The 25,106-nt window shown below is 44.0% G+C and overlaps 2 protein-coding genes across 4 annotated transcripts in view; both read right to left on the bottom strand.

The window, feature by feature from the left end:
• The window catches only part of LOC135522625 (rho GTPase-activating protein 12-like), a 98,139-nt gene extending 80,930 nt beyond the window's left edge, over positions 1-17,209 (bottom strand). For all 3 annotated transcript variants that reach the window (XM_064949062.1, XM_064949064.1, XM_064949063.1), the window contains exons 1-2: positions 16,998-17,209; positions 8,667-9,524 (exon numbers count right to left, since the gene is read on the bottom strand). In XM_064949062.1, the coding sequence (XP_064805134.1) occupies positions 8,667-9,479 (813 nt within the window). In that variant the 5' untranslated portion in view covers positions 9,480-9,524; positions 16,998-17,209. The remainder of the gene's footprint in view (positions 1-8,666; positions 9,525-16,997) is intronic.
• A 1,095-nt stretch (positions 17,210-18,304) lies between these two features.
• The window catches only part of LOC135522624 (kinesin-1 heavy chain-like), a 28,739-nt gene continuing 21,937 nt past the window's right edge, over positions 18,305-25,106 (bottom strand). Inside the window, exons 18-25 of the mRNA XM_064949061.1 lie at positions 24,053-24,108; positions 23,641-23,750; positions 23,430-23,531; positions 23,115-23,247; positions 22,066-22,170; positions 21,449-21,665; positions 21,080-21,209; positions 18,305-20,844 (exon numbers count right to left, since the gene is read on the bottom strand). Coding sequence (XP_064805133.1) covers positions 21,091-21,209; positions 21,449-21,665; positions 22,066-22,170; positions 23,115-23,247; positions 23,430-23,531; positions 23,641-23,750; positions 24,053-24,108 — 842 coding nt within the window. The 3' untranslated portion in view covers positions 18,305-20,844; positions 21,080-21,090. The remainder of the gene's footprint in view (positions 20,845-21,079; positions 21,210-21,448; positions 21,666-22,065; positions 22,171-23,114; positions 23,248-23,429; positions 23,532-23,640; positions 23,751-24,052; positions 24,109-25,106) is intronic.

The following is a 25,106-nucleotide window of genomic DNA, read 5'->3' as shown; positions in this document are numbered from 1 at the left end:
CCAGACGGCATCCCCAGCCGCGTCCTCAGAGCATGCGCAGACCAGCTGGCTGGTGTGTTTACGGACATATTCAATCAATCCTTATACCAGTCTGCTGTTCCCACATGCTTCAAGAGGGCCACCATTGTCCCTGTTCTCAAGAAAGCGAAGGTAACTGAGCTAAACGACTACCGCCCCGTAGCACTCACTTCCGTCATCATGAAGTGCTTTGAGAGACTAGGACCATATCACCTCCACCCTACCTGACACCCTATTTGCACTCCAATTTGCTTACCGCCCAAATAGGTCCACAGACGACGCAATCTCAACCACACTGCCCTAACCCATCTGGACAAGAGGAATACCTATGTGAGAATGCTGTTCATCGACTACAGCTCGGCATTCAACACCATAGTACCCTCCAAGCTCGTCATCAAGCTCGAGACCCTGGGTCTCAACCCCGCCCTGTGCAATGGGTACTGGACTTCCTGACGGGCCGCCCCCAGGTGGTGAGGGTAGGTAACAGCATCTCCACCCTGCTGATCCTCAACACTGGGGCCCCACAAGGGTGCGTTCTGAGCCCTATCGTGTACTCCCTGTTCACCTAAGACTGCGTGGCCATGCACGTCTCCAACTCAATCATCAAGTTTGCGGACGACACTACAGTGGTAGGCTTGATTACCAACAACGACGAGACGGCCTACAGGGAGGAGGTGACGGTCCTCGAAGTGTGGTGTCAGGGAAATAACCTCACACTCAATGTCAACAAAACAAAGGAGATGATTGTGGACTTTAGGAAACAGCAGAGGGAGCACCTCCCTATCCACATCAATGGGAGAGTAGTGGAGAGTGTAGTAAGTTAAGTTCCTCGGCGTACACATCACGGACAAACTGAATTGGTCCACCCACACAGACAGCGTCGTGAAGAAGGCGCAGCAGCGCCTCTTCAACCTCAGGAGGCAGAAGAAATTTGTCTTGTCACCAAAAGCACTCACAAACTTCTACAGATGCACAATCGAGAGCATCCTGTCGGGCTGTATCACCGCCTGGTACGGCAACTGCTCCGCCCACAAGCGTAAGGCTCTCCAGAGGGTAGTGAGGTCTGCATAACGCATCACCGGGGGCAAACTACCAGCCCCCCAGGACACCTACACCACCCGATGTCACAGGAAGGCCAAGAAGATCATCAAGGACCTCAGCTACTCGATCCATGGCCTGTTCACCCCGCTATCATCCAGAAGGCGAGGTCAGTACAGGTGCATCAAAGTAGGGACCGGGAGACTGAAAAACAGCTTCTTCCAGGCCATCAGACTGTTAAATAGTCACCACTAACTGGCTTAAGCCCTGTAACCTACTCAGAACTTTATCACAGTTACTAGCCAGCTACCATCCGGTACTCAACCCTGCACCTTCGAAACTCCTGCCCTACATACTGTTTTACCCAGATCATATGTACACCAAGTGTACAAAACATTAGGAAAAACTGCTCTTTCCATGACATATCTTTCCCCTGGATTCACCTGGTCAGTCTATGATCCCTTATTGATATCACCTGTTAAATCCATTTCAAATCAGTGTAGATGACAGGGAGGATTTTTAAGCCTCGAGACAATTGAGACATGGATTGTGTATGTGTGCCATTCAGAGGGTGAATGGGCAAGACAAAATATTTAAGTGCCGTTGAACAGGGTATGGTAGTAGGTTCCAGGCGCACCAGTTTGAGTGTCAAGAACTGCAATGCTGCTGGGTTTCACACACTCAACAGTTTCCCGTGTGTATCATGAATGGTCCACCACCCAAAGGACATCCAAGCAACTTGACACAACATGGAAGTCAACATGGGCCGGCATCCCTGTGGAACGCTTTGACACCTTGTAGTCCATTCTGAGGACAAATAGCGGTGCAACTCAATATTAGGAAGGTGTTCCTAATGTTTTGTAAACTCAGTGTATATACTGTATTCTAGTAAAGGCTCATCCTCTATAACTACTACTGTACACACCTTTTCTACACTGTCCATAATGTCTATTCACATCATCATATACATATATATCCTCGGGTGACATTGCTCATTTGCAAATGTGTATATTTCTTAATTCCTTTTTTGGGGGGGGGGGGATTTGTGTGTATTGTTTTGTATAGTTAGGTATTACTGCACTCTTGGAGCTAGAAACATATGCATTTCGCTAATACGCTAACATCGGCAAAATATATGTGGACATGACCAATACAATTTCGATTTAAAATCATAGGCTATCAGCAGGCTATGAGGTGAAATAGGCTTTGAGAAGTGACACCTTTATTTTATTACTTATCGTTAATGCCATCTTTGGTGTGCTTTGACGTGTTTATCAATGCACAAGCACCTTTTTTCTCTCTCCTGTCGATATTGTTCATACAGAAGTGTCATTTTGCGTGAAGTTTAAAATGCATTCTGTCATTACTAACTGTGTAATGTGACACATTTTTAACATAAACATTTGGATTTGATTAATACAATGAAATACTGAAATCAGTCGTCTTCCTCAAATGAAGGGGATAATGACGAAATCTTTGCGAGAGGGAGGGAATCTGATTTCATTGCTCCTCAACCTGAATGAAATTACTCAGCCGTGGGTTAAGTGGAGTTAACCGCGAGTTAGCCTGCCCCGTAGTAGGCTAGATCTGAAAGATTCGTTGCCATAGACATTCACCTGGCTGAAAGGTGAGTCACTTTTGTATGAGCGTTATGCCGAGTTGACCAAAGTTAATTCCTACCCAAGTTTCAGGGTCCCCAAGAGGAAACATCGCGAAAAAGTGTCAAGAGAAGGGGAGTCCTTCAAGATTAATGTCAAAGGGAAATCCAGCCATCTCTTCCCTTCATTCTATCGGCCAATGTTCGTTTATTGAAGGTAACATCACTTGATAATTGCTATCAATGGGACTCTCGTAATTTCAATATTCCCTGCCTTTCTGAAACATGGCTTTCGGACAAGATACTCCACATGGCGATCTAACTCGATGGAGTATCCATTCACAGAGCGGACAGGACATTGAATTCAGGTAAATCGAGAGAGTGGTACAGCAAATGGTGTGCTAGTTCTAGCGTCCTCTGTAGGCTATGCTACAGGACTGCTTTAATAGAGCCGACTGGAATGTGTTCTGGGACTCCGTCGATAGCGTCGGCGAGCTAACCACCTCCGTCACCGGCGTCATTAGTGAAGGTTTGCCGCTTCCCCAATCAAAAGCCCTGGATTAACATCAATGTTGGCACTAAACTAGAGGACAGGGCTACAGCACACAGGGCTATCACAGCCAACCCCGATGCTATGGCTGAGGATACAAACAAGTACAAGAAGTCCCACTATGACCTCTGCAGAGCCTTTAAACAAGCAAAAGGACAATATAGGAACCATGTGGAATCCTATTACATAGGCTCTGACGCCTGTTGCATGTGGCAGGGCAACAGTCCATTATGGATTACAAATGAAGACCCAAACCGTGATCTGCCCAACAATGCCTCCCTACCAGACGAACTCAATGCATTTTATGCACAGTTCGACAAAAACAACATAGAGCCATGCATGAGGACTCCCGCCGACCCAGAGGACTGGGTGATCTCGCTCCCCGAGGTTGACGTGTAAGTAAGGTTTTTAAATCAGGTCAACACTCGCAAGGCCACAGGGCCAGACGGTATTCAAGGGCGAGTTCTCTGAGAATGCGCAGAACAGCCGGCAGGCATATTCACGGTCATTTTCTCTCCCAGTCTGTAATCCCCACATGTCTCAAGCGGACCTCCATCATACCTGTTCACAATAACTCGAAGGCCAAATGACTACCACCCTGTACGACTCACATCTGTAATCATGAAGTGCTTTGAAAGGCTGGTTATGAACTCCATCATCCCAGACCACTAGGCTTGGGCGAAACACCGTTTACTGGGATATTTCGAAATTATTTTCAATACCTTGTTGGGCCTGCCGGGGTGAGTGCTACACCACTGCTTATAACTAGAAGTTAAGTAGAACTATAAGAAATCTATGATGTGTCCAATAAATGATATCCAGCTCAGGGCTCCAGCTATGCATTTGGTTTGCTAACTTGCCAGCTAAGTGGCTAGATGTCAACATCAAGCTTCTCAGTTACAGCAGAGACATTCAACCCTCCTGGACCAAGATCCCAGTTGCCTAAATTGTTTTGTGCATCCCCTCAAAAAAGAATGATATATACAGTACCAGTCAAAAGTTTGGACACACCTACTCATTCAAGGGTTTTTCTTTCTTTTTACTATTTTCTACATTGTAGATTAATAGTGAAGACATCAAAACTATGAAATAACACATATGGAATCATGTAGTAACCAAAAAAAAAAAAGTGTTAAATCAAAATATATTTTATATTTCAGATTCTTCAAAGTAGCCACCCTTTGCCTTGACGGCATTGCACACTCTTAGCATTCTCTCAAGGATGGTCAATGGAAACAGGATGCACCGGAATTTCAAGTCTCAGAGCAAAAAGGACTGAATACTTATGTAAATAAAGGTATTTCAGTTTTTATTGCAATACATTTACAAAAATGTATAAAATACTGTTTTCGCTTTGTTATTATGGGGTATTGTGTGTAGATTGATGAGGGGAAAAACATATTTAATACATTTTAGAATAAGCTGTAACATAACAAAATGTGGGAAAGGTGAAGGGGTCTGAATACTTCCCAAACGCGCTGTATAAAGCTAACTTACGATCTCGTGTTCTTCTTATTTCTAATTTGTGTGTTTTTGTTCTCCATTACGTTTTTTTTATAGTACTACTTATATTGATTACTTGAAACAACCATGTCTGTCTGGCCATCGGTCTCAGAAATGCACCCTATTCCCTATGGTTGTGACCAGTGTTCTGGTCAAACGCAGTGCGCTATATACAGTATGTATGCTGTGTTCATCTGATCTGATCTGGGTGCATCCCTGGGATCCCTGGGAATAGTGTGCCACTTGGGATGCACCCAGATCAGATGAGAGTGCCGCAAGCAGATTAACACAGCATACGTAAAGGCAGATGGAAATTCATAGATCTGACCTTGGGACAGCTCAGACCAGTTGTTCCTTTTCCACAGATTTACTCCTGCATACAGTTTCATTCAAGTTCTGTCATATACGCCATTTGTGTTGCTGAGCAAAGCCTGGAAGTCGAGGATATACGGTAGGCAACAAAGTGGTGGTGCCCCTTCCATTGGGAGTTGCTGTCATAAAGACATGCGATATGTGATTATTTTCAGGGCTAATAGACATGCTTCTCAATAGGGTCCCTTTACTATCCCTGCATTAGCTACACATGGTGGTGCACATGGCAGGGGTATGGCTTCTATTTTAGAGCAGCGGTTCCCCAAAAACAATTCGCAGGGCCCCCCTTTTCCCCATTCACACCCACCCCTTTTTTTTATTACAGTAAATAAAAAATAAAAAAACGATTAATTTAAGACTCCTCGACATTAGAAGGTCAAAGATATCCCCGTGTGCAGAGTCAAGTCTTCCTCTGGCATTTGACCACTTGTTTCTAGCCTAAAGTGTCGCAGAATTATGCGTTGTTATAATTAGATTTAAACAATCACGAATTCGGGAACCAAAGAGCATCTTGCAGAATAGTCCAAATCAAGGATGCAGGGTTACAGAGTAAGATAGGGGTCACATCTCGCCATCGTACGGCGTACATACGCTCACACCTCTCAGAGATTGTTTTGTCTGATGGGCAGAAAAGCGTGGGGGTTGTCTCAGGCAGAACAAGGCAAGCAGCCAACAAGTTCCACTGCGTGGCTGGCACCAGAAGGGAAAGCCACAGACAAACAACAGCGCCATGAAGCAATGCCTGCATCATTCTCTCTCTACTCAATGACACATTGGGGGGAGGGGAAGGAAGAGAGAGAATGACTACCCTCACAGACCCAGAGAGAACAGAAAGGAGATATCTAGTCAGTTGCACAACTAAATGCTTTCAACCTAATTTAACTCAACCCCTCTGAACCAACCCCAACCCCTCTGAACCAACTGCCTTACTCAAGGGCAGAAAGGCAGTTTTTCCACCTTGCCGGCTCGGGAATTTGAACAAGCAATCTTTCGTTACTGGCCCAACGCTCTACAGATAGTGATATATGATGTTTATTGGATCTCGTATATGATACACATGACACACAATGTGCTACAAAAATAACCTAGTATGGACAAGTGAAAAATAACAAGCTTTAAAAATGGTACAGCTTGGCCGTAGTACAGGGTGGCCCACATCATGTCCTTTAAAGAACTGAAATACCACTCCATACAGATGCCAGTCAGGGTCTTGAGCAGTAAGGAAAGAGGTTTATTTTGACAATCCTTTAAGAGCACAGGAGCTGTGCTTTTAGAAGAGCAAGGAAGGGATGGGGGAGGGGCGGGGGGTTGTCGGCGGAATCTAAATGGGACTCAGGGGTGACATTGCCAACGAACCCATCGGACAAAAGCTGTGAATCAACCAGAGAAATGTGGGCCACCTGATCCTATAGCTATTACTGGCCTAACAGAGCCCTACAGAGAAGGGAATTAGGGTAGGGAGAATATGGTAAAAAACAGAGGTTTACTATCCTTCACTGATCTGATCTGATCAAATCAATTTAGGCTAGGGAGACGAGCTGGCACTGGCTCAGGCTAGCTCGTCACTGACAAATCCTCACATACATTCCCTGATTCTCTATCCTATGGAGGGAGAAGGATAAAGGCAAGGGGTAGAGGGGAGGAGGGGATACAGGCAAGGGAGGTGGGGATACGGGCAAGGGAGGAGAGGGAAGGAGGGGATACAGGCAAGGGGGGAGAGGAGGGGATACAGGCAAGGGGGGAGAGGAGGGGATACAGGCAAGGGGGGAGAGGAGGGGATACAGGCAAGGGGGGAGAGGAGGGGATACAGGCAAGGGGGGAGAGGAGAGGATACAGGCAAGGGAGGAGAGGATACAGGCAAGGGAGGAGAGGATACAGGCAAGGGAGGAGAGGATACAGGCAAGGGAGGAGAGAGAAGGAGGGGATGATAGAAAAAGAGGAAAAGCGGCATTGTGTAAATGTCTCAGCTCAAAGCGCTTTGCTTCACATACACACTTTTCTGCTGTAACCGTGCAATGACACAGGAATTGAAAGTGTTGGTTGGTTGCACTGCAGGGCCAATCACCTGCATGGCAACCGGCCACAAAATGACATGGAGCGGGTTTCACCTGACCAGACAGTGAGTGAGCTCCGCGGTTCACTGGCAGAGCCAATTTGCCGTGGGCTAGGCATACGCTCAGTTGCAACTACCCACTACAATCTGTCAAAATAATTATGACAAAAACCCCTTGATGCACAAGTAACATGTAAATGACCGGGGCAAATGTGTATGATTATGGTCACCAGTTTGACAAGCATGAAATTAATTCTGGTGAATTAGACATCATTTTGCATGCAGCTGGTTGGGATTTCATCATTGTTTTACAACAAAAAACATTCAAATCTTGTCATGGTCTGCAGACCATTGGTTCCATTCTCTCTCTCTCCTCTAACCCCTAGCACATGGCTTTCACTCTTTGCACACACACACACACACACACACACACACACAGTGGGGCGACAGAGCCGAGAAGACTGATCCTCAGCTGATATGACCTAGTTTCTATTCAAGCCCAGACCCTCTCTTTGTTCCTCAGCCGCCTTCTGCCTCCTTCTCGACAAAGAACCTTCACATAATCTACCCACTGCCTGAATTTAGAAAGAACCTAAAAAAAAATGCTCCCAAATCCATCTGCTCCTTCTGTAGACCACCACCTCCTTCACAAGAGGGACTCCTCTTGTCATTTTATTCACAGGTTCATTCATTTACACCTCAGACAGAGACAGACCGGATGATCCAGGCCTCTCCTGATGATGACAATGAGTCATAATGGAGGTGGGAGGAGGAGACCTACATGATCAACCTTGGTGAGGTCTGCGAGTTACACACATGCTGTTGCTGAGGTGGACACTCAACTGAGACTCCCATTGCCCTCTGCTCTAGACTCGGAGGCTCCCAGAGCCATTCTACCCGCTTGCTGAGAGAGAGAGACCTGTTGGTACAAAGGAAAGTTTAGGCTCCAAACTCATCAGCAATATATTCCACTGTTGAAGTTGACCCCTCAAAACTGACCTCACCAGCAACTACATCCAAAACCAGACACCTGCTTCATGGATCAGCATATCACTCCAGTGTATGTCCCGTGTAGGTCCGACAACCACACTCAACTACAGGACCTTCAGATGTAACAGTGGTGCTATGAACACCCTATTTAGTCTTTAAATGGCCCAACACGAACACGAGGAGCATCTTTATTAATAGGCACCTGCAGCAACTGTTGCTGCTCTTGTCAGATCTGGCAAATGAGGCCAAGTGTATTCAAGGCAATGGGGTGGAATAAAACAGCATTGTCCATGGGGGCTGGTGAACGAAGGCAGCTCCGCAGGACACAGTGGAGGAGAGACCCGCAATCAATCAAAATCTAATCTGACAGGAGGGAGAGATGGGAAGGAGGACACTTATCAGCTAATGTCTTCAAGCGAGCCAGGGATATGGATGAAAAAGAGAGCAAGGGAGAAAAGAGGATGCTGGATAGAGAAAGGGCTGTAATAATCATGGGTGTGTCGGTTCCCATTTAACAACAGCATGTTCATCATACTGTCTCCTACCTGCATGTGTTCAGCAGAGCTGCTACTTAGGTCGTCTCCAGACTCAGAGTCGTTCCGGAGCGTCTCCGACCCCTCCCCCGGGGAGTCGCCAGAAGAGGAGGGGGTCTGTTCTGTATCATCACTTCCCTGGTGGCGTTTATGGTCGTTGTAAGGGGCCCTGGGGGGCGGAGAGTCCGCCCGCATCCGTGGTAACGTGGAGTTGTTGCTGTGGTGATGGTTATTGTTGTTGTGTAGGAGCACCAGCTCGGCTACACCAGGGGGCTTGTTGTGCCGCGGGCTGCCCGGGTTCTGGTTGGCGTCCTTGGGCAGAGCGGGCGGGGTGACGTGCACCGGAAAGGGCGACGGCGTGGAGGAGGGCGACGGACGCCCAAAACTAGACATCTCCTGAGGCGGCCTGTTGTTGAGGTTCTCATTGGACGCTCTGCATATATCCAGAACTGTAGGCTTCACACGGAACGCCCCACTCACCCCACCAATCCCGCACGACACGGGAGGCTTCTGAGGGGGCATGAGCGCCCGGCGCACTTCCCTGACGTACTGTGCTGGGACATAGAAGGCTTTCATCCCCTCCTCCTTCCTCACCTGCCACCAGTCCTCGTTGGTCTTCCTGACCAGCATGTAGCACTCCCCCTGCCTGATGGAGATCAGCTTGTCCTTGGCCGTGTACTCATAGTCGTACTCCACCTCCACGTACACCTGGCCTGGGGCGATGGTGGGCACATCCACCCCGCCGCCATGCCCATCTCTGTCAGCCATGATGGTGTTGACCCCTTCTAACCGTGTCGACCTTTGACCTCTATTGGTGCTCAGCATTGGAGGGCTGGGGGGATCCACATCTCTCACTGGGGATCAGCTCGACTGCAGGGAGAAGAAAATAGGAAGGTTTCAGTTCCGGTTTCATTTTTGACTGCATTATTTAGCGGTTTTTATGCTAAACCAAAGCCAATTGACCTCTGGGACAAATCAAGTTGAAACTTGATCCTGCCAAAGACTATTATTGTTCTCCAAGGTTGGTACCTTCTTTCATCACAGGCTAAGGACTTTATTTCTACCCCCTACCGACCACCCTGACCCTGCATAAAGACCGTACTTTTACAGCCCTCTGTCTGAATGGGATTGAAACTTTAATGTAATCCAACACAAACAGACACTACTACTCATCACAACAACACTCGCCTTTAAATCCTACTTTATTACGGACTTCCTCCCACAAGTCTCTCTCAGACAACACTGGCATGAGGTCACAAGCTATTCTCAGTAAGTGAAGATCATACAGGTGCTAATTCACTCATTTTCAAAACCAGCTTTAAACCCACAGAATCAGAAAGAGAAAGAGATGGCTGCGGCTACAGATATGACTGGATAGGAAATCCACAGCGGAAACCTCAACTAACCTCAAAGGAACACAGGTGAGGCCAACCCACACACACACAGAGCCTTCTTGTGATCAGATGACAATGGCAGAGAGACACACTGTCCTAAATAAAGCCTAAAATGGCCAGAGTTGCATATAGTATTACTAATATAGGTCTACTATAAATAAAGCAAAAACAGTAGCCTACAGGCACCACGGCCTTATTTGGAATATTTAAGGCTCTGACTGGAGCTAACCATTTCCTTCGGTTTCTCAGAGGACACAAAATCCCTTACTTCATTCACATTTTTACTGCATCTAGTGACAGCCAAGACCCTCCTCCCCTTGTTTTCTTGACTGGGAATTGGGTCTTCCTCTGGTTTGGAAGCACTGTCAGTGATCTACAGTATCCGACATTGAAAATCCCCTGACATAGCACCTAGAAATACCCATCAACATCAACGCAAGGTTGAGGGGCTCCCCTGCCAGAGTAGCTTCCATCCAGAACTCCCTCGTGTCAGATAATCCTTATGCTCCTTTAAATAGCATCCACTGCAGTCTGTCTGACATCCCGAAGAGGCAGGAAAAAGCAGGTGCTTTTCTGAGGCGTGAGTCTATGCTGTGTCTATATAGAGGATGGTCCCTCGTATGTAAAGGGATATGAACGCACACATTTAGCCACGGTGGCAGAGGACACACACAACAGCCTCCCACCAAGAATAGATATCTGGTAGTTACAGTGGTCTGGGAGTGAGTGGGAGTGACAGAGAATAGGCTATCACAGAGCGGCGACTGTACATCGATCAGGATGTTCTGCTACAGAGCAATTCCACGTTAATGGAAATACTTAACAGAAGTATTTTCTCACTTTAAAATGCATGCCAAACAAGAACGATTGATTTCAAAGTGTAACAATCCATATAACTACGCACAGGACCTCAGCCACCTGAGCAACAGGCTGCGGCTATGGAACCCTGAACTATTCCCCGGACGTGATACATTGTCCCGGACCTGCTGTTTTCCAGCCCCTCCCTCTCTCTGCCGCACCTGCTGTTATGACCTCTGAATGCTCGGCTATGAAAAGCCAACTGACATTTACTCCTGAGGTGCTGACCTTTTGCACCCTCAACAACCACTGTGATTATTATTTGACCCTGCTGGTCATCTATGAACGTTTGAACATCTTGAAGAATGATCTGGCCTTAATGGCCATGAACAGTTGAAGTCGGAAGTTTACATACACCTTAGCCAAATAGATTTAAATCTCAGTTTCTCACAATTCCTGACATTTAGTCCTAGTAAAAATTCCCTGTCTTAGGTCAGTTAGGATCATCACTTTATTTTAATAATGTGAAATGTCAGAATAATAGTAGAGGGAATTATTTATTTCAGCTTTTATTTCTTTGTCACATTCCCAGTGGGTCAGCAGTTTACATCTACCAAATACTAATTGAATGTCATAGTGTTTGAATTGTTTAACTTGGGTCAAACGTTTTCGGTAGCCTTCCAAAATAAGTTGGTTGAATTTTGGCACATTCCTCCTGACAGAGCTGGTGTAACTGAGTCAGGTTTGTAGACCTCTTTGCTCGCACACGCTTTTTCAGTTCTGTCCACAAATGTTCTATAGGATTGAGGTCATGGCTTTGTGATGGCCACTCCAATACCTTGACACAACTTCTGGAAGTATGCTTGAGGTCATTGTCCATTTGGAAAACCCATTAGCAACCAAGCTTTAACTTCCTGACTGACGTCTTGAGACATTGCTTCAATATATCCACATAATTTTCCTGGCTCATGATACCATCTATTTTGTGAAGTGCACCCGTCCCTCCTGCACCAAAGCACCCCCACAACATGATGCTGCTACCCCCGTGCTTCACCGTTGGGATGGTGTTCTTCGGCTTGCAAGCTTCCTCCTTTTTCCTCCAAACAATGGTCACTATGGCCAAACAGTTCTATTTTGTTTCATCAGACTAGAGGACATTTCTTGAAAAGGTGCTATTTTTCTCCCCGTGTGCAGTTGCAAACCGTAGTCTGTCTTTTTTTATTGCGGTTTTGGAGCAGTGGCTTCTTACTTGCTGAGCGGCCTTTCAGGTTATGTCGATATAGGACTCATTTCACTGTGGATATAGATACTTTTGTACCCGTTTCCTCCAGCATCTTCACAAGGTCCTCTGCTGTTGTTCTGGAATTTATTTACACTTTTCGCACCAAAGTACTTTCATCTCTAAGAGACAGAATCTCCTTCCTGAGCGGTATGATGGCTGTGTGGTCCCATGGTGTTAATACTTGCATACTATTGTTTGTACAGATGAACGTGGTACCTTCAGGAGTTTGGAAATTGCTCCCAAGGATGAACCAGACTTGTGGAGGTCAACAATTGTTTTTCAGAGGTCTTGGCTGATTTCTTTTTAATTTCCCATGATGTCAAGCAAAGAGGCACTGAGTTTGAAGGTAGACCTTGAAATACATCCACAGGTACACCCCCAATTGACTCAAATTATGCCAATTAGCCAATCAGAAGCTTCTAAAGCAATGACATCATTTTCTGGAATATTCCAAGCTGTTTAAAGGCACAGTCAACTTTGTGTATGTAATCTTCTGGCCCACTGGAATTGTGATACAGCGAATTAGAAGTGAAATAATCTGTCTGTAAACAATTAATGGAAAATGTCATGCACAAAGTAGATGTCCAACCAAAACTATAGTTTGTTAACAAGAAATTTGTGGAGTGGTTGAAAAATGTGTTTTAATGATGCCAACCTAAGTGTATGTAACCCTCCGACTTCGACTGTATATACAGTGTATATACACTACCTTTCAAAATTTTGGGGTCACTTCGAAATGTCCTTGTTATTGAAAGAAAAGCAAATTTTTTGCACACTAAAATCACATCAAATTGATCAGAAATACAGTATAAATATTGTTAATGCTGTAAATGAATATTGTAGCTGGGAACGGCTGATTTTGTATGAAATATCTACATAGGCGTACAGAGGCCCATTATCAGCAACCATCACTCCTGTGTTCCAATATCACGTTGTGTTAGCTAATCCAAGTTTATCATTTTAAAAGGCTAATTGATAATTATAAAATCATTTTGCAATTACGTTAGCACAACTGAAAACTGTTGTACTAATTAAAGAAGCAATAAAACTGTCCTTCTTTAGACTAGTTGAGTATCTGAAGCATCAGCATTTGTGGGTTCGATTACAGGCTCAAAATGGCCAGAAACAAAGATCTTTCTTCTGAATCTCGTCAGTGTATTCTTGTTCTGAGAAATGAAGGCTATTACATGTGAGAAATCGCCAAGAAACCGAAGATCTGGTACAACGCTGTGTACTAGTCCCTTCACAGAACAGCGCAAACTGGCACTAACCAGAATAAAAGTAGGAGTGGGAGGCCCCGGCGCACAACTGAGCAAGAGGACAAGTACATTAGAGGGTCTAGTCTGAGAAACAGACACCTCACAAGTCCTCAACTGGCAGCTTCATTAAATAGTACCCACAAAACACCAGTATTAACGTCAACAGTGAAAAGCTGACTCCGGGATGCTGGCCTTCTAGGCAGAGTTGCAAAGAAAAAGCCATATCTCAGACTGGCCAATAAAGATAAAAGATTAAGATGGGCAAAAGAACAGACACAGGAAGTCTGCTATGAAGGCCATCATCCCGGAATCAAGAAATTGGTTATTCATTTTGAGGATTTTGCAGAGGATATCTTCGTCGCGCAATTTTACATCTAACTAACATGTTTGGTGCACTATTTCTCAAAGAACAAAAATGTGCATGAAAACAAGCGCTCGTTGAATGACAAAAATACTTTATTGAAGAATCCCTACAGTTGACCTATCATGGAAGAAGGGGTGTAGACTTTGGCTCCCAAACATCGGCTGGCCCCGAGAAAACAATTGTGTGCCCGAAGTCCAAAACGTCACAAAATGTCAATATGCGCACAAACTCTTTCTGAACTGTTCCGCTTAGGAAGCATGTGGAGCCCGTATGTGTACTTCTGTCACACGTCCTCTCGTGTCACACGCAGGAACCAGAGCTCTCCCTCTTCAGCTTACACTACCCAGCATATCTATGGGTGTGAAGAGGGGAGACTGACTTACTCACTGACACACACATGGTGTAAAGAGGAGGGACTGGAGACTGGCGACTGCCATTAATACCGATAACAGCAACACGAGTGGTGCTGCATACCCACAGCAATCACTCCCTAACAGGCTCACATACCTTTTCATCATGCCACCACCTCCTAAGATGGATGATTAACTTTGTTTGGGCACTCTGTAGCCTCATTTCATACTGTACACATTGTAAGCAAACGGTATATTGTTCCTTGTAAATGTATTGCATGATATACATTAGTGATATACAGTAAGTGTTGGCTAGAGTAGACAGAACGGGACAAGGCATTATGTTTGTGCGAGTTATACATTAGGCTCCGTTTCCCCAAGGAGGCAGTGTCATTATATCTAAAGACCGCAATATTATGTTTATAACTAATCTACAGTTCTAACAAAAAGTTGCTCTCCGTAATATTCCTGGTCTGAGATTTCCATGGCAACACAATTGAACCAATGGATGACTTTTATGGAAGAGGTGTCAATCAAACCCACAACAAACCTCAAAACCCAGATAAGAAAACTGGTGATGGAGCCGAAGCATTACTTCCGACACTTAAATCAACCCATTCTAAACTACAGCTAACTGTAAATACGGCTGACTTCTGGGAAACAATGAAACTGACAGGTTGAGTAACAGTGTTTTTGAAGGCCGACTCCCCTCTCTCTGTCTGCATCCTAAATAGAACCCTATTTCCCCTATGGGCCCTGGTCAAAAGTAGTGCAGTATATAGGGAATAGGGTGCTATTTGGGACGCACACTCCGACAGATGTGTCATTCATTTCTGTGGCAGGCTGTGAAACAGGAAACAGGGAATTGCAATCCATCTCAGATAAATTCTCTGCTCTAAGAAGAACAAATTACAGTCCGTCCTTAAGCAATATAAGCCAACTAGTTGCTCTGTTATTGATTAAAATCAAAACAGCAGACAAGTAAAAATACCTTTCAAAATGGCAATGGCTCACCTTTGGGAGGTCTCACCCTATTTATTGAATGAGCTCCAAAATACTAGGCGACTTGTTGATTACCATCTTTTATACCGCACATAATAGGGTATTATTCATGCTTATCTTGATGTTCAGTTCACCTGTAGGCTATGCACCAATAAGATCTATAAGCGCCCCATGATAAGATCTAAAGTGGGGTTGTCAAACATATGGCCCATGGGGCATACATTCATACAGTTTTTTGACTGTGTCCAGAACTCTCTAATAATCACCGAAATTAAAGCTAGACAGTCAGGGAACATCAAAAATTCGAAAAACGATGGCTAGAAGACTATTTTTTTCCCCAAACTTTGAAGGGGATGAAATATAACCCGTGAACAGTGCAGCCTCCCGGAACTCATTGAAGACTGAATGCGGCCCGAGGGGCAAAATCTGTTTGACACCCCTGATCTTAAGCATCAGCTTATTGTGACGATCTCTCCATCCATCCACAGCCACACACTAAATGGATCGTTGGAAATTATTATGTAGAACAATATGTCCTATTATTAGAAAGAAAGAAATCGGACAAACTGGGGGACCTGTCCTACGGTCTGAGGATGATGGATGGATTATCATTATGTAAGGAACATTAACTATGCTTTCATTTTCACACATCTACGCATCGCTGGCCACACAAGCACCACAACACTGAGATTCTACATGCCTTTGTCCCAGTGGTTCTATTGGAAACAGAATAACAGATGTCACCAAGGCTGTGCGGTAGCCAACAACATGTGCATATAGGCCTACTGCTGTTCAAATGTTTTTCCAATTGTAGTTGTAAATTGGTGTGTGGATGGGGATAAGTAATGGTGCATTGCATTCAACAACTTGGCAAAGCAAAAACATGGATTTAATATCTTTGAGGTTTTTTTTTTGTAGAACCACCTGCAACTGGAAACGGACATTTAACCGAATCAAAAATGAAGAAAGTATCGCCAAGAAAAAAAATGTTTAGTTTATAAATCTATGGCGGTGGTTTCTATGGGGCTTTCCTGTAACGCCCAGTAATGGACACCAAAAATCATGTAACTCGGCTCCAGCAGACCTGCTCTGACTTGGAGCCAAGGCAAGGTCTTGGGTACCTTTCATTTACATAACAATGCCTAACTTTAACACCGTTTCACAAAGCAACAGTCTTGAATGATGGAGGTTGTTGATTCTGCTGGCCAGTCTTTTATTCCATAACTCCCTGGCCTGGTGGAAACACAATAGCTCTAGTGTTAACATTAACATAAAACACTGGCGACACGCTGGTGTGGTGGTAAGTCTAGATGGAAAAGCACCATTCAAATACAACAAAAGGAGTTTAATCCATATTCAATTTCAACAAAAGACCCTGACGAGACAGAAACGCTCATTCCCAAACCAGGAAAGTCTGGCTAGTGCCACTAATAGCCACTAACGTTAGTTGTGGTGGACAAAGCTGAGGAAAAAAATATCCCTTTAAGAAACATTTGACACAGATGTGATTCATATCAAACTATTAGGAACCTGTTAGGAATAATCTGTTTACCAATTGTAGGCTACCTATGCTAAGAAAGCAATGCGTTGTACAAAAATGTAGCCAGTGTTCCACGTGAAAAACCACGTACATACAACCAAAACAATATTGGCACCCCGATATCACCCAGCGTTGTAGCCTAAATATCAAAACAGAGCTCACGTTTACAAATATAGTTATGTTACTACACCACAACAGTAGGTTCTAATGCACCCCTCTGTGAAGGAACTCGAGGTCGAAGAAACCAAAGTAGCCAGTCGTTTTTGCAACTATGCATTACAACAAGGTAACTCTGGAAGTAACCAATAACTATCTGCGGTCTTGCGATGAATGATGTAACGTAAGCCTACACACCTTTTCAACGGTATCTTCTTTCTCTTCAAAGAATAAGCTGGCCAACGGCGGTTTGTTTTGTGCGGAACTTTTCCTCCAGATATATCAGTGATCTTAGCTGCTCCAGTACGCGACTCGAGTACGCTAGCTCTGTATTCAGTGTTCCCAATCCCCCGCCTCGTTTTCACTCTGCGGTGGTGCTGTCGCTTGTGAGCGCTGGGTTGGTCGGTTCTCCCACCCTGCCTGCCTAGCCTGTGTCTGTCTGTCTGTCTGTCTGTCTGCCAACTTTGATGGACGATAGGCTACTCCTGGCATGCCATCTGGTGGTCAATAGTCTCACCTAGTGGCAATAGGCTACCACTTGCTTTCATTGGAAGCTATTCTACCAGTCTTAATTTCGAAAATAGGTTGTTTGTTCAAAATTACAGTTTAATTTGTAACAAATGTGGTTTATTGGTTTAGCCTATAGGCTACTAGATCCCATGCCACATGTGTAACGTGATGGGGTTGATATGGGTCTCTATTAGTCGCAATGATCTGACAATTGAAATTACAATGGGTCTGGTGATCATCAAGACAGCTCCATAAAGAAAGAGCTCCTAATTTACCGTCTCAGTTTCTTAAGTCACCATCGGTTACCATCTCAAGCCAAATCTGTGACAGACGTTTCAAGACTGCCCCACAATTATCTAATTATTTAATAATAGATTACGGGGGATTTGGAGTTGCCAAATTCGGATTTGTCCAAATTATCCGCACCAAAACTAAATCAGCATTCTTTCTAAGAAAAGCCAGTCTTTCAAAAAGCCAGTCCTGTGAAAGCTAACTAAAAACAATTACTGAAACCATATCACCAAAATGTACAATAGCTTGTTTTTCCACTCATCAGATTCCGTTATTTGATAGTGTGTGTGACTGTACCATAGCGTGCTCTGCTGGTGTGAATGGGCCAGTGCATCCAACGGCCCATTACCTGCTACAGAATGCAGGTAATCTACTGGTAGGGCTGGGCAATCAATGCCATGAGCAACAAGCATTTTTAAACCACATTTACTATTCTATCAGACAAGGGTGTAGTCTTTACTCAGTATGATATATGGACCCCATCCTTTCCATGTGATACAATCATAAAAACTCCAACCAAGAGGCAACATTCACTTTTAACAAAGAAGCAGGTTCGTCAACTTCCAATGGCCTCCGAGTTGCTGAATTTCCTCTCCACTTCGCTTCTCAATTCATTGATTTTGGAAAGCAAGGTTGGAGAGCGTTTCCTTCCCGTTCCTGATGAAAAAAGTTGACCACGATAAATGAGTAAGCAGTGCACGGACTTCTCTCTGAGACTTTATTGGTTTCAACTCTAGGGTAAAATCTTGGGAACCAAGGCTACAGAAAGCACTTGAGGATAACGATGTGCAGAACACTGCAATGATCTCCCTAGGGTTATATATAAAATATACACACACAATTTGCATCATACACAGACAGTGCCGACCATGTAACCTGGCCAGACCACAAGTTCTCAGACAATCATTTGATTATTAGTTTACAAACCAAAGACAGAACAACTCCGGTTATGCTTCGCTTATTTGTGTTTTTCTTTTTGCAGAAAAGGAGCAGAATCGGTATTTGAGCGATCCTTTATGGCAGGTACAGTTATGACACTTAAAGAGTTGTAATCCAAGATACATTTCAAAAAGTGCTTCAGGCTAAATTTCAACTTCAAATATCACACATGACAAACCAAGTCAGGAGACTGATTCGTTAGTTTTAGTTTGTTTTACTTTTTTATAATGCAGGTCCCACTCCCCCACCTTAAACCTTCTTCACAATAACTGATCCATATTGCACTCACTATAGTCAGGTCTGTACAGCACTGGGCTAATACCAGACAGTCTTCGCAGATGCTTCTGTTTTACACAGTATTGGGAAGGAAGGACAATGTTTTGGATCATTTCATTTTCTAAGCAATGGAGGATACAAAATAGTCAAATCAATAACGGTAAACAAAAAAACAAAATTTAGGTAGTTAAAAGAAATGGCAGCCTCTAAAGCTTTCATCCTGCCTACACACCAATAAATAACTCAGATGCCATCTATCGACTGTAGCTAGGGGAGGATGGTGTTATGAAGATTGGTGACTGCGTGGACAAGACAGGCTCCGTTCCTACATCCACATTAGCATCCCACTGAGACTGTAATCTTGTTAACTAGACACAATTAGAAGGAGACAAGGTTACTTAGAATGAAGCAATGCATTGGCTAGTTTGGGCATGTGAGTGTTGACGCAGATCCCAATTCTCCAGTCCCCCAAGAAAACCCCTGCATACAAGAGGCAGGTGTGCAGAGTCATAAAATGAAAAAGTTGGGTTGCTGAAGAATTTTGAGGAGAGATTCAGACACCGATGAAAAAAGTTGAATACAGAGAGGAAAAACAGAATCACTCAAATGTATGCCCAAACCACACAACTACACAGGCAGTAGGCACAGAAACAAGACACTATGAAACTCATGATTGGGCTAAAGTGAGGGGCTCATACGAGTTCTCACACAAACTACTACACACTATCCCATTGGGGGGGGTGGGGGGGAGAAAAAAAGTTAAATAAAAACCTATTTCTATATTTTTGCCGGAGAACATTTGTTTAAACGTCATCTTCGATATAGAGCATTATCTAACATGTCCTTATGATAGGCGAAGTAGAGGGATACGCTGGCATAGTGACACATCATAAACTTGACAAATTCGTCAGGACAGTCAAGCATCTAGAACAATCTTTTTGTGGTCCGAGAGGTCATCTTTCCACTGACGGTACTTTTCTCTTCAGTGATAACATTGACATCACTAGGACAAGACGTGTTGCATTTCTTCAATTTTATCAAAGGGGATACGAAGCACTTGCATGTGCTGGTATTGACGTACATTGATTGATAGGGAACATTGCAGTTCAACCATTATAAAATGTCATCATACAGTATGTTAACATGGACTGAATAGCTTAGATAGGTGTGACACTGAAGCAGCTTCATTTTCCAATGTGAAAAAATTCTCACTTTTTGCCATTCGCCTCACAGTTGTCCTATCCAACAGGATTCATCTCAAATTGCACCCTATTCCCCATTTAGTGCACTACTTTTGACCAAGCTCTTGTAGTGCATTAGAAAGAGAACAGGGTGCCATTTGGGAGTCATTTTCTGTCAATCACAAGTGCATGGTCCGGAAGATGTGTTCCACCACAGCATTTTAGCCCCGTAAGAAACAAACGTCAAAGAGAAAGTAAAAATGTCAGAGCTCAATCTAACTGTACAATAGAGGACAGTAGTGTATTTGTATACCTTTGATAAAGCTTATTTTAATCTAGACAGCAGGGTTAATTTGATGATATACTGTACATGGATAATCAGGCTAGGATGCTTCTCAGCAGATTTTCCTAACTTTGTCTTTAAAAAAAAAAAAATCTTATATTTTTGGGGGGAGAACCTGCGACAACATACATTCAACGTGGCAAAGTGCAGACTAAAACCTTTTAGGACATTAATGGACACACTGCTGTGCGACAGATAAAATGGAAGAGCTATGAGTACGCGTTATTAGTTACATGTTGTTCATGTCGCCAGGCTCCAAGATCGCACTTTTATTCTATGGTTTGATCTTTGTCTTTTGTTTTGTAAGGAAATCAATTTCATTCAAACAAAAAGGATCAGGAAAAATAACTGTACAGCCTGTGTCTATTTCATATAGATTATAAACGTTGATACTGGAAGAATCGTCCCATGTCATGTGACAAGTTCTGTGTAGTGGGAATGCCAGCTCCTGTGGGTGATCTTTGCATCTTAGTATGACTGTGAATATGTTTATCTTCTTCAGCAACTGAAGGACAAAGAGAGACAGAAGACAAAATGAGTGGAGGAAAAGCAAGACTTGTTTAAGCTTTGGCTGGTCTATAAAAAAAAAACAGGGTCGTGTTCAGTAGTACATCTGTTAGCAACGGAAAACGAGTATCTGTGTTCTTATTGGACAAATTCAGATAGTGCCTCACGGTTTCAAAATATTTTCTACCCAAGCGAACTGGCTCAGTAAAGTCTTCGGAGAGGCCTCGACTTACTTCTCGTTCCTTCATTGCGTGGCCCCTCCTCCTCTGATGGCGGTGGGCTGGTTGTTGAAGAGCCCAGTCCGGTTGACGTTGGGGTGGGTGGGGGATGCCACAGGAGGCTGGCCAGGCCGGATAGGTTTGGCTGGGGAGGATAGAGGCACAGCAAAGTTTACATACCATCAAAGGAACACTATTGGCATCACTATTTAGTGTCTGAAAAGACCAAACTGTAATTTAAGTGTATTTATAGAACAAAGGACAGATCTCTCCGGGGGGAAAAAAAAACTAGCGTTAAACTTTTAAAATCAGTGTGTGTGAATATGAATGACTGTGTGTGTATGAATACATGTGTTTATGCCTGTGTGTGTGCTCGCTCCTCACCGATCTGAGCCGAGTGGCCCCTCCTGGCCATGTTCTTAGCCCTGACGGCCTCCTTGATGCGGTCCACCTCCAGCTGGTAACGTTTGCGGTCACGTGCAGCGTTCTCTTTGGCCTCCTTCAGGGCAGACTCCAGGGCCTTGACCCGCTCAGCTGTAGCACGCAGGCGCTTCTCCAGTTTAGGAAGCTCACAGCGCAGGTCGGCATTATCACGCACCAGCTAGGGGGGGGTGTAGTGAGTGAGCGAAATAGACAGGGACCAAACATACAGGTTTCACTCACTAATTCATTTGTTCTTTCTTTCAGTCACATTGCAGTTGTCCTTGGTATCTTTTCGACGTGTGACGAACATTTGTGTTGACAGAAGAGTACTTGTATCTTGGAGTAATTTGGCATGTCTGTAACAGAGCCTTCCATTACAATAAAGGGCTCTGATCTGTGCCACAGAATGAACAGGCATAGAACCCATTACGGCATCATTGAAATGAATGGGGACGTGCATTCTGCTTTTGTGCTCTGTACCTGCTTACTGACTTTAGTGAACCATACCATTCGATCATAGCAGGATACTTCTCTGCCATGGAAGAACTCATAACATCAGATGTATGCGTTTTGTTTACCTGTTTGTGGACTTTTGTAAGCTGTTCCAGGTTGTTCTCCAGAAAGGATATCTTCTGTTTCTGAGCAGCACTGCCCCCTGTATCATCAGAGTCCATCTCAGCACTCTGCAGAAAACATACATTACTGAACATTTTGTTTTACAGCACATGTATCATTCACTCTCCATTTATGTATCATTTATGAGACACACGCTTCTCCATTTTCTGTAAAAGGTACTAATAAAGCCACAAGTTCAGAGTTTGAAATGAGCACTGGGAAGCAGTAAATTAATATACCACATTAATATGCCTTTCACTGACCCATAGACTTTCAAGGTCGGAATGTTGGTACCATCACAAATAAAAAAAATACCACAAATATCACTTTTGTGACTCAGAGCTGATAAATAGGACTTTTAATCTAACTTATTGATGTGATCCAGGGTCACGCGTTCTCTCCTCTCCATCTTATCTATGTGAGCCAGCTAGAGCCTGAAGCCCGAGGGTTGGTGAAGAACCTCATAATAGTCTCTGAATCACAGCAGCATAGCAGATGCGTCCTAAATGGCACCCTATTCCCTATATAGCGCACTACCTTGGAGCCTATGAGCCCTGGTCAAAAGCAGTCCACTATAAAAAGAGGATAGGGCGCCATTTGGGACACAGAGACAGCATCTTATTTAAATCTTCACCTTTGAAGAAGAGAACTTCAGGCTGACCTAGTTACCAAAGCCTCCCTCTTTTGTCTGGGGCGGAGGTTCATTAAACATTCAACAGGCGCATCAGGCCAGGGTTAAAAGGGAACAGTTTTATTTTAACGGAAAAGTCTACACCTGTTGTATTCGGCGCATGCAATATCAAATTGGATTTGAACGTGGATCCCGCACTGTCCCGGTGATGATGGTACTGTGCAATGTAAGGGCAATATTATGTGAATGTTGTTCATTACACAGGGCTGATAAAGTAACTGATTCATATGGTTCCTTCTAGATCTTTCTAAAAATGCTAATATGGAGGGGAGGGGGGTGGTGCATCTCTTGCTTGTAAAAAGCTAACTCAGTGTGCTTTACCTTCTTGACTCTGGTAGCCAGGTCCTGAACAAACAGCTTTCTGAGATTGTGTAGGGTCTGGAGCTCCTTAGCCACAGTCTCCTCCAGTCCCTTCAAGTCTTGTCTGGCCTGCTCTCTCCTGTCCTGCATCACCCTGTAACACACACACACACAACCAGATCGGTGACTCCCCATTGCCACATCACCGTTGTTCATATGGCTGCAGACAGTCATTTATTTCTTCTCATTTATGCAGCGAAATCAGCTAAGGACAAATGATAGTGTGTGAATATTGATCGTGTGGGTACGATGGCAACCGGATGAGTGTTTACGCACGTGAGCTCGTGCAGCTTGCGGCTCTTCTCCTGGTCGGTGGACTTGAGCTTCTCATGTTCCACCCTCAGACGCTTCTGCTCCAGCACGATCTCTTGATTCAGACTGGAGAGAGACAGATACAGACATAGTGAGACAGAATCGAACTAGAAAATAACAGTTGTTCCATGTGTCCAATGGACCTCAAGGATTTAATGTGCGCGTGTTCCCTTACTCCTGCAGCTCAGTGATGAGTTTCTCCTTGCTGTCCAGCTCGTCTCTCAGGCTGCTGATCTGTTTCTGATGGGCCTCACGGTGAGACTGGATCTGATGCTCAACTGCCTCCTAGGAACAACAGACATATATACAGGTAGTGACCGACAAATATATTACAACTAAGTATCAACACAATATAATAGTCTTTTTTACCAGACACTTATCTACCGGGACTTTCATAGCAGTCAACTTTTGACTAAAGATATATATATTTGGTATATTTATCCCATACAGGAATCAAATATACAATCATGGAGAATCTTGTAGACAAATGCAACTGATTACAAACAAAAAAAAGTTAGAATAATATGGATAACCAGTTATCAAGTGAGGAAAGAATAGCCTGTCAGGAGAAATCCAGTTGGTCATACCTTTACTTCAGTGGCAGTTTGGACCTCGTTCTCCTTCTCCATAGCCTGGACTTTCTCTGTGAGGGGAGAAAAGTAGATGTGTGTCAGCAATCATTTCACCACTAGATAGTGATATACTGTTCAGGGCTCGACATACAGGGCAGCCCGCTTGCCCGGGAAGGTTTGGGGAAACGCCCCGGGCCAGTTGATCATCCCTGTCCGTAGTCCGATCGAGCTAGTGAAAAAAAAATATTGTAATAATGCCATCTATAATCTAAGCTATAAAATGTATTCAAAAACAGATGGATTCGCGAAGCTGTTTGTTATTCCAATTATTTATCACAAGGGCACTGCACACATATAGCCTATAATCTGTCGGGCAGAGAGTGTGCAGCTCTCAAACAGCTGGTTGTTGTGTGGAGCAGCTCACCGAAGACCCGACAGCGGTAGAGGCAGGAAAGATGTTCAAAGTTAGTATTTACTGGTATATATCCTAAGGCAAGAATGCAAGCCAGGTATTTAAAAAGTTCAAAATATTGGTTGAATATTTGCGATGTGCAATTTAGTCTACTTGGAATAGCCTACCTTGAAAATCTGACATTTTCTCTAGGCAATTTGGTCCTTGAAAAAGACATTGAAGTTATGGGAGCCGATTTAGAAGTTCTGCAGCTCCAATATTTACGAAACAAAAATATAAAACGCAACATGTAAAGTGTTGGTGCCATGTTCCATGAGCTGAAAAAAAAATCCCAGAAATGTTACAAATGCACAAGAAGCTTATTTTATTTTGAGGTTAAATTGTGCGCAAATTTGTTTACATCCCTGGTAGCGAGCATTTCTCCTTTACCAAGATAATCCATCCACCTGACAGGTGTGGCATATCAAGAAGCGGATTAAAAGCATGATCATTACACAGGTGCACCTTGTACTGGGGACAATTTTAAAAAGGCCACTCTATAATGTGCAGTTGTCACAGCACAATGCCACAGATGTCTCAAGTGTTGAGGGAGCGTGCAATTGACATGCTGACTGCAGGAATATCCAACAGAACTGTGCCAGATAATTTAAATGTTAA

The sequence above is a fragment of the Oncorhynchus masou genome, chromosome 30, assembly GCF_036934945.1.
Source record: "Oncorhynchus masou masou isolate Uvic2021 chromosome 30, UVic_Omas_1.1, whole genome shotgun sequence".
NCBI lineage: Eukaryota > Metazoa > Chordata > Actinopteri > Salmoniformes > Salmonidae > Oncorhynchus > Oncorhynchus masou.
Note: the sequence above shows the minus strand (reverse complement) of the source record. Positions and strands in the feature narration are given on the sequence as shown.